This window comes from Lolium rigidum, chromosome 4, assembly GCF_022539505.1.
Source record: "Lolium rigidum isolate FL_2022 chromosome 4, APGP_CSIRO_Lrig_0.1, whole genome shotgun sequence".
Taxonomy (NCBI): Eukaryota; Viridiplantae; Streptophyta; class Magnoliopsida; order Poales; family Poaceae; genus Lolium; species Lolium rigidum.
This window is the reverse complement of record NC_061511.1, coordinates 212,851,585-212,860,467: the sequence shown is the minus strand read 5'-3', so window position 1 is coordinate 212,860,467 and position 8,883 is coordinate 212,851,585. Positions and strand designations below refer to the sequence as shown.

Sequence of the window (8,883 nt, the reverse complement as noted above, 5' to 3'; positions counted from 1 at the left end):
CAACAGGCGGCGCTGCGTGGGCGTCATTCTCCAACTCTACTCTGGCTGGGTCAGTTTTTTTCTTCTCCTTTGGAAAAACATACGGCATGTCCTCAAGCTCGACAAGCAGAAACTTGATCCCAGTCAGTGTTCGATGGAATGCTCTGATGCCGACCCTCCATCTGCTCAGTGGGCGGTCCTGACTTCAGCCGGAGAAGACTACCTCACGGCGGCCTGCCTGATGCCTTGCAGTGCTGCCTCCTCCACCACCTCACATATGAAACGGTCTCAACCTTGCTGTTCTGGCCTATTTTTGTTCGGGAGGCCCAATCAGTTGCGCCAAACAACTGTTTGTTTGAAATCTCCATTGAAGACAATTCTGAGCTCATGCCTGGTTCATCCCTCCTGCAGGCTCTCGTTTTACCACTAACCGTGGTCACAATGTCCAGTTGGACCCCACTGTCCCGAAAGCAGTGGCCCCGTCGTCGGAACTGGCGCCGATGGATAGGTCTCGCATGACGACCTCTTTGATGGCGGATTGGATCTCGACGACGTGTGCATTGCCCTAAGAGAAGCCGTCCTCGGAAGCGACAAAGCGGAGCACCTCCGTATCTTCCTCGACGGCGACATCCGCACCGGCGCAGCGGCCCTAATTCCCCAACCGAGCAGAGATCTGGGTTCCCCGCAACCTCACGTCGCCAAAGCGGCCACCGGAGACGAAGGGAACCGTAATCTCGCCGGCGGGGCGCACCTCCTCCCAAAACGCCTCCTTTTCGCCTCTTGTTCACTCTATGGAAAGGGAGATGCTTGGAGACACATCGGCCGCTCGGTGTGGGCACGTTCGGGACGTCCTGCTCCAGCGTCTTCGGCTGCAAGAGGCCCCGCGAGGGCCCTTTTGCTGATCCTCGCCAATGTAATGCGGCGCAACACCAGGGATTCCGGCGCCAACATGGAACCTGCACAACACAACCAAAGTACTTTGCCCCAACGAAACAGTGAGGTTGTCAATCTCACCGGCTTGCTGTAACAAAGGATTAACCGTATTGTGTGGAAGATGATTGTTTGCAGAAAACAGTAAAACAAGTATTGCAGTAGATTGTATGCGATGTAAAGAATAGGACCGGGGTCCACTTCACTAGAGGTGTCTCTCCCATAAGATAAAAGCATGTTGGGTGAACAAATTACAGTCGGGCAATTGACAAATAGAGAGGGCATAACAATGCACATACATGACATGATAAATATAGTGAGATTTAATTGGGCATTACGACAAAGTACATAGACCGCTATCCGGCATGCATCTATGCCTAAAAAGTCCACCTTCGGGTTATCATCCGAACCCCTTCCAGTATTAAGTTGCAAAACAACAGACAATTGCATTAAGTATGGTGCGTAATGTAATCAATAACTACATCCTTAGACATAGCATCAATGTTTTATCCTTAGTGGCAACAGCACATCCACAACCTTAGAACTTTCTGTCACTGTCCCAGATTTAATGGAGGCATGAACCCACTATCGAGCATAAATACTCCCTCTTGGAGTTAAGAGCAAAAACTTGGCCGAGCCTCTACTAATAACGGAGAGCATGCAAGATCATAAACAACACATAGGTAATAACTTGATAATTAACATAACATAGTATTCTCTATCCATCGGATCCCGACAAACACAACATATAGTATTACGGATAGATGATCTTGATCATGTTAGGCAGCTCACAAGATCCAACAATGAAGCACAATGAGGAGAAGACAACCATCTAGCTACTTGCTATGGACCCATAGTCCGGGGGTGAACTACTCACTCATCACTCCGGAGGCGACCATGGCGGTGAAGAGTCCTCCGGGAGATGAATCCCCTCTCCGGCGGGGTGCCGGAGGAGATCTCCGGAATCCCCCGAGATGGGATTGGCGGCGGCGGCGTCTCGGTAAGGTTTTCTGTATCGTGGCTCTCGGTGCTGGGGGTTTCGCGACGGAGGCTATTTGTAGGCGGAAGGGCGAGGTAAAGAGACGGCACGAGGGGCCCGGACGACGAGGCCGGCGCGGCCGGGGCCTGGGCCGCGCCGCCCTGGTGTCTGGCCACCTCGTGGCCCCACTTCGACTCTCCTTCGGTCTTCTGGAAGCTTCGTGGCAAAATAGGACCCTGGGCGTTGATTTCGTCCAATTCCGAGAATATTTCTTTACTAGGTTTTCTGAAACCAAAAACAGCAGAAAACAGCAGCTGGCTCTTCGGCATCTCGTTAATAGGTTAGTGCCAGAAAATGCATAAATACGACATATAATGTGTATAAAACATGTAGATATCATCAATAATGTAGCATGGAACATAAGAAATTATCGATACGTCGGAGACGTATCACGCCTCCCGTCCCGCCGCCGCCGGGGTTCACCCGACCTCGTGCTCGGCGCCAGACGATAGCACCATCGGCACCCGGCTTCCCGACCGCTGCACCGCGGCCGGAGCGGAGGACCTACTTACCGGCTACGCCTCCTCCTCCTCCACCGGGATTTGCTCCTCTTCCTCCTCCGAGTGGGGCGCTGTCGATCCACCCAATTGTTAGTACCTTCACTAAATCTCCTTGTCGCTTGTTTACGTCGACTAGATGTCATTGTAGATGTGAATGTACATAGGATTCATTGCAATGTGCTTATGCTTGCCATGTCAAGCTCAAGCACAATCATGGTGCTTGAGCTTGGCATTGCCATTGTCCATGACATTGCTTGAGCTTGGCACTGGTAATCCCAAGCTCAAACACCATGATTGGCTTCACAATGCTTGTTCTTGGCATTGGCACAATGTCAAGTCCATGACATTGCCTGATTGTGATTGTCCATGCCATTGCCTACTTGTGCTTGTCCATGCGATTGCCTGCTTGCTTGTCCATGCCATTGCCTGCTTGTGCTTGTGCTTGTCCATGCCATTGCCTACTTGTGCTTGTCCATGCCATTGCCTGCTTGAGCTTGTCCATGCCATTGCCTCCTTGTGATTGTTCATGCCATTACCTGCTTGAGCTTGACATTGCTTCCTTCTCCTTGTGCAGAACTGGTCCTTCCTGAAATACTTCTCGGACGGGCCCATACTAGACGCTATCGACTATGCCGTCCGTGTGCAGCTGCGTGATCCCAATGTAGCATTCATGGAAGCCCACCAGTAGATCACAGTGCCGAGGCGCCACGCCGACCGTCCTGCTGACCTGGGGCACGCTGCCAATCCGCGTCTGCCGGTGTTCTTCGTCCAGGTGGAGAGCCAGGACCTCCGTGCCCTCGTCGTCCCGCCGTACATGGAGCAGCCCCTCATTAGGAAGTACAAGCTCAAGAACAATGGCCCCCCTGTGAAGGTCTGCTTGTACTTGGACGACCGTTGCGAGTGGAAGGTGCAGCTGCAGTGGACAGGGCAGCGCGTCGGGTTCATCAAGTCCTGGAGCGAGTTCTGCGCCAGGATTTTGCTGCACGTCGATGACACGCTCGTCTTCACCCCTCAGGATGACGACTTCAAGGTCACCGTCTTCAGGAAGGAGACGTCCTGCTCCAGCGTCTTCGGCTGCAAGAGGCCCCGCGAGGGCCCTTTTGATGATCCTCGCCATTAAGGTGTTGCTGCTCCATCGATGCATATGTTTATGTGCAACTCTGTTCGAGCCGGTGCAGCACAGGCTACCAAACGATGGGCCAAAAGTGGCCGGCGGCCCAGTCGCAACACGCAGGGGCGCCCATCTCGCTACGCCAGTGGTGCACAATTTTGGCCCAAACAACCAAACGCGCCCCATGTGATACTTCACAATGGTTTGGTCTCCAACGTATGACCTTCGTCATCTTATTTCTTTCGATCTACATGGGCGTACCCTCGGTTAGAGACATCATCAAGCACCATTGCACCAACTAACCTAACCATGATACCCTATATATGGTGTTGTCACAACTTGCTGACCAATAAGATATATTATGGCTCTTGTGTTTTTTCTACTCGCCTTCTAATGTATCTACTCCACGATTATCGTATGTCTATATTTCACGAAAAACGAAGAAGCTATGTGCATGACAGGGGGTGGAGGATTTTGAAACTATATGCACAGAACTTGAGTTTTTGCAATACATTTTTTACTTCCGCAATGGAGGAATATGTCGTTCTAACTGAAATGTATGCCAAAACTTGCTAACACCGACTACGGCTATAAACATGTGTAGCATCAACTAGCAGCCTGCTCGATGCCGCTGCCACAATGCTTCTGCAGTGGCACTCTGTTTTCCGATGCATTTGGATTGCAGAATCGCTGTTCCTTTTTATGTGAGCCCTCTTCAGTTCACTCGAGTGATGTTCAGCCTGGATCAGAATTGCGAAGCCGATCCTCACTGTTCCTGCAAGCTTTACTTGCACAGGTTGAGAGACACCGCCGCGACGAGGAGGCACGTCAGCGACGTCGTCCTGATCGTGCTGCGTGGCATCGTGGCGGCGCTGATGCCGGCGCCGTAGTCCGGAGGCGACATGGACCCGTAGAGAGGAGGGGGGTTGTAGAAGCCGCCAGCGCCAGGAGGAGAGTTGTAGTAGCCGCCAGGAGGAGAGCCGAACGTCGGCGTCAGCGGATTCGTCGTGTTCAGAACTGATGCGCCCGTGCTGCATGACACGCGCGCCAGTTTGTTTGTCAATCATATATACGAGGAGGAAAACAAAAGAATCTTCAGCAGTTGGATGATCAGTGGCTTATGGTTTACCTGGTTGACGGATACTTGCAGGTGGTGGTGCTGGGATCGGTGCTGGTGAGGATGGCGGCGCCGGCGAAGTCGCAGCTGGTCTGGACCGGGTTCTTCTGGTAGTACGAGTTGAAGGCGTAGGACGCGTGGTCGCGCACGGTGTCCGGGTCGGCGCAGCTCCCGCCGGGCTGGATCGGCGAGCAGTCCGCGCCCTGCCCGCACGCGTAGTCCAGCGCCACCTGCAGCGCCGCCGCGCCCGCGCTCGGGCTCGCCACGCACCAGCTCCCGGCAGCGCCGGCCGCGGCGACCGGGTGCGCCAGCGACGGCTCGGCGGTGGCAAGCGGCGACGCCGGCGCGGGGTTCGTCGGCAGCGGCACGGTCGCGAGCGGCGTCGTCACGTCCCGCCTCGGCGTGTCGCGCGCGCGCTCCAGCCTCGCCACGCCGTGCTCGACCGCTCGCCCTGCAGCTTGACCCGAAGCATTAATTCGTGAGAGCGTGCAGACGAAACTTCACCTCTTGCTATGATCTGTATTCCATTAGCGAGCAAAAGCACGGTTTTGTTTGTTTGAGAGTTTAGCTCTAGATTTTCTGACGCGAAAGCATCCGTTTGTCTGTTGCTATATGACACGGCACTCTGCTCGCCCGCTCGTCAGCTCCAACTAGTGACTGACACTCTCTTCGTCAGCTTCAACAACCAGACAAACCATACAAAACCATACCATACCAACTGGGTAGAGAATTCAGAAACTCACCATCGCGGCAGAAGAGAAGCAGAAGCAGGACAAGGAGAGAGGCCATGCCGTACTGCCACTTGGAGAAGAAGAGAAACTTAGCAAGTGAAGCGTGGAGTGAGGTATCTTAGCTGCACTGCTGCCTCACTCTGCTCAAGTCAAGTCTAGTAGAGTCAGTGCTTCGGCCGATAAGCATCATCAGCGGGCGGGCAAGAGGGGTCTGAGAATAAGAGGAAACTTGAGGTTGGAGGCTAAGACAGAAAAGAGAGCTTTGCACTGCAAAATGAGCAATAGATTAAGCGAAAGGTGGTGAGAAAAGGTGGGGTGAAAATCTAAAGAAACTGGAGGAATTCTTCTTGTGGGGCGACTTCATGATGGGTCATTAGCCAAGATCATGATGAGCCATGGATTGTTTTGGTCCGGTGCAGAGTTAGGCGCAACACCGGGATCGGACCGAATATATCTTCAGGTTCTTGATTTTCTTTCCCCTTTGTGACAAAGTTGCATACAGTCGCCGCACTACCAGGAGAATATGTTCCATCTACGTACGTGTTGCGATCGCCTCCGTCGCTCTTCTTCTTTCTTCGAGCCCAAACCTTATGGTCATCACAGATGGCTCATAACCTTTTTCTTTTCTTATACAAGTGATGCATCGTTTGATGCAGAGGTCGGGGGTCTCCCCATTTCAAAAAAAAAAAAGTGAAGCATCTGCGATCTCTAGGTTGCAAGTGGTGGGTTTTAGAGCATCTCCAGTTGCGTCCCCCAAACCGTCCCCCAAAGCGATTTGGGGCGCGCCGGACAAAAAAAGCGTTCCAGCCGCGTCCCCCAAAGCCCATTTTTGTCCGGCGCGCCCCGATACGGTGTCCGGCGCCCCGAGCCCGTCCCCGTCCCACAGGGGACGCTCCGGGGACGCCGGACACAACGAGCGAGGCCAACCGACGCGGGCCCGACGCGTCAGCGGCACGGAAGGCTAAAACCCCGTCGCCTACCTTTGGTCAAGCGACGTTAATGGCGTCCCTGTTTTCCCAGGCGACGCAGGGACGCGTCTCGTCGTGCATGGCCGCGTGGCCGTCCACGCCGGAGTTATTGCGTGCAACCACCCGCTGCCGCCGCTGTTTTAAAACGCCCTCCAGTTATCGCCGCTCATCATAATCCTTCTCGTCGCCGCCGCCTCCCCCTTCCCAGATCCTCTCCTCGCCGCTCAAAAAATGTCGAGCTCGTCCTCCCGCAAGATCGCCGCGGCGAACGGCTTCGGCCGCGGCAGCCTCACCGTGGCGGAGGCGTGGGCGATGTACCACGCCCGGTATCCAGTCCCGCCGGACATGCGGCTGCCAAGCAGCGGCGGCTGGAAGATGGCCGTGAACGGCATTGGCGTTCCGCCGCCGCCGAAGCCGCGCACGGAGCAATGGTGGGACGCTGTCAAGGCCCGTCGGGCTCAACTCACCGCCCAGGAGCGGTTGGATCCGACGTGGGCGGTCGACAACAACGACGCCTGGTGGACGACGTACTTCAAGGCGAAGTACGACATCGAGATGCGCAGCACCGACAACCTCGTCGGCGGCCCCAATAGCTGGAACAAGGACGGCCGCGCCCTGTTCTGGGGCGTTCCGGGGCGCACCCTCGACAACGTCATCCGCGGCATCCGCAACGGCGCTCCAAGGCTGGAGATGCCGTCGTCGCCGCCGCCGTCTCCTCAATGGCAGCCGAGGAGGACGACGTACTCGTCCTCCTCGCACTCTTCTTCCTCGGGACCGGCGCGATCGACGCCGTCCTCGTCTTACCGATCGGCGCCGTACACCGTTCCCAAACGGGAGGTGAAGGAGGAGCCGGCGACGCCCGTCAACACGAGGCGTGGCGGCAGCGGCAACCGGCGGCAGCAAGGGAGGCGCGGCGGCGCCCTCCTCATCCCGAAGCCGGAGGTGAAGGAGGAGCCGGAGGAAGCGTCGCAGGCGGCGCTGCGCGGCGGAGTACGAGCGGCAGCAGCGGCTCATCGCCAGCAGCGACGACCCCGAGGACTGCCCAGGGCTGCGGGCGGCGTTCTTGACGTCCATGGACGACAAGGACGCCTGGAGGGGCGACCTGGACGCGGCGATCGCCATGTCCATCCGCGACTCCGGAAAGCCGCTGGTGGACCTCACCGACGACGGCGAGGCAGGACCAAGCGGCTTGGTGAAGGACGAGCCCGTGGACGAGCCCGTCGACGAGCGCGTCAAGCAGGAGGTCGTCACCGACGAGATGTACAACTTCCAGCAGTACTACGACGCCTCCGGCCGCCGCAAGTGGTTCTAGATTAGGTTTAGTTTTAAAGTTAGTCAAATTTCGTTCGAATCTATGTAAGTTTGGACGAATCTAATCGAATCTAGTTAAGTTTAAAATTTGCGAAATTTTGTTTGGGGGACGCGACTGGGGAGCGACGTCCCCCAAACGCGGCACGAACGAAACACGTCCCCCAAACGCTCAATCCGGCGCGGTTTGGGGGACGATTTGGGGGACGCGGCTGGAGATGCTCTTAGACTGGTCGTGTCATCAAGTATTCGAGTTGGTGGTAAAGTCCAGAATCTCATTTCCCCTTACTGTACCCACTACGCTAGTTGATCATTGGAACAAAAAACCTCTGTTAGAAACGGAAAGCTTCCACAAGCTCGATCAACGTGCCAACCATCCATCCTAATCTCCAACCTTTGCATCAGCTTTTGGGAGACCCTTCTTCTTGGGCAGCTGCACATATGATAAGAAAGGCCAGAGATTTGCCTTTTGTCCCCTGGCTCGCTTGGTTGATGTTGTGTGGGCTATTTGCGCCGCCTACGGAAAGATTTTGCTTATTACTATTCCAGTCTTTTTGGATGCCCACACACTAGAAGTAATACTTTTCTAAAGAAAGTATTTGCCTAAGCATCACTAGTCGTAGCCATTGACAACTTGTTGTGTAAATGCTTCTACCTATGGACTTAAGTTCCGGTTCTGAGTTCATGGCTCGGTGGTGACAGAAAAAAAAACGTTGGACAAATCAGGGACGCAAATTCAAGTGCTGGAGTTCGTAATTTATTTGTCCCTAAAAATGTGCACCCCACGGTAATTAGTCCAGGCATGCCGCTTTGTGTTACGAAAAAAAAGAGATTGTAACAACAATGTGGGTGATTTCTAGTTATGAAATCTTCATAGCTATCCGAGCATATATTATGTGCAATCGTTCTAAAAAATAGTAATTTTAAGAAGAAAGTTTGAATATCCATTCTACAGTCAAGTCGAAAATTATGTAAAGTTGACCACTCAGACTCCACATCCTTCTCCCACGGCTACTATTAGCTATAACTAAAACCTTCTGTAGTAATGCTCATACTAGGAGTCCATCACATGAAAAAATCCATAAGATCCTATTTTCGCCCACACTAGACCCACCATTCAGCTAAGGAAGCTCATGAACTATGGTTTAGGGAAAAAGACCATTGAAATCTTGAAATTGACACATCGCTTTACGACACACA

The 8,883-nt window shown here is 54.1% G+C and overlaps 1 protein-coding gene across 1 annotated transcript; it reads right to left on the bottom strand.

The window, feature by feature from the left end:
* Positions 1-4,194: 4,194 nt before the first annotated feature.
* On the bottom strand, positions 4,195-5,815 carry LOC124649351 (PLASMODESMATA CALLOSE-BINDING PROTEIN 3-like). Its single transcript, XM_047188999.1, has 3 exons — positions 5,420-5,815; positions 4,689-5,127; positions 4,195-4,590 (listed from the first exon to the last, which is right to left on the bottom strand). Exons 1-3 carry the CDS (start codon positions 5,463-5,465, stop codon positions 4,344-4,346), a joined length of 732 nt encoding a protein of 243 aa, XP_047044955.1. The 5' UTR covers positions 5,466-5,815; the 3' UTR covers positions 4,195-4,343.
* Positions 5,816-8,883: the final 3,068 nt, after the last annotated feature.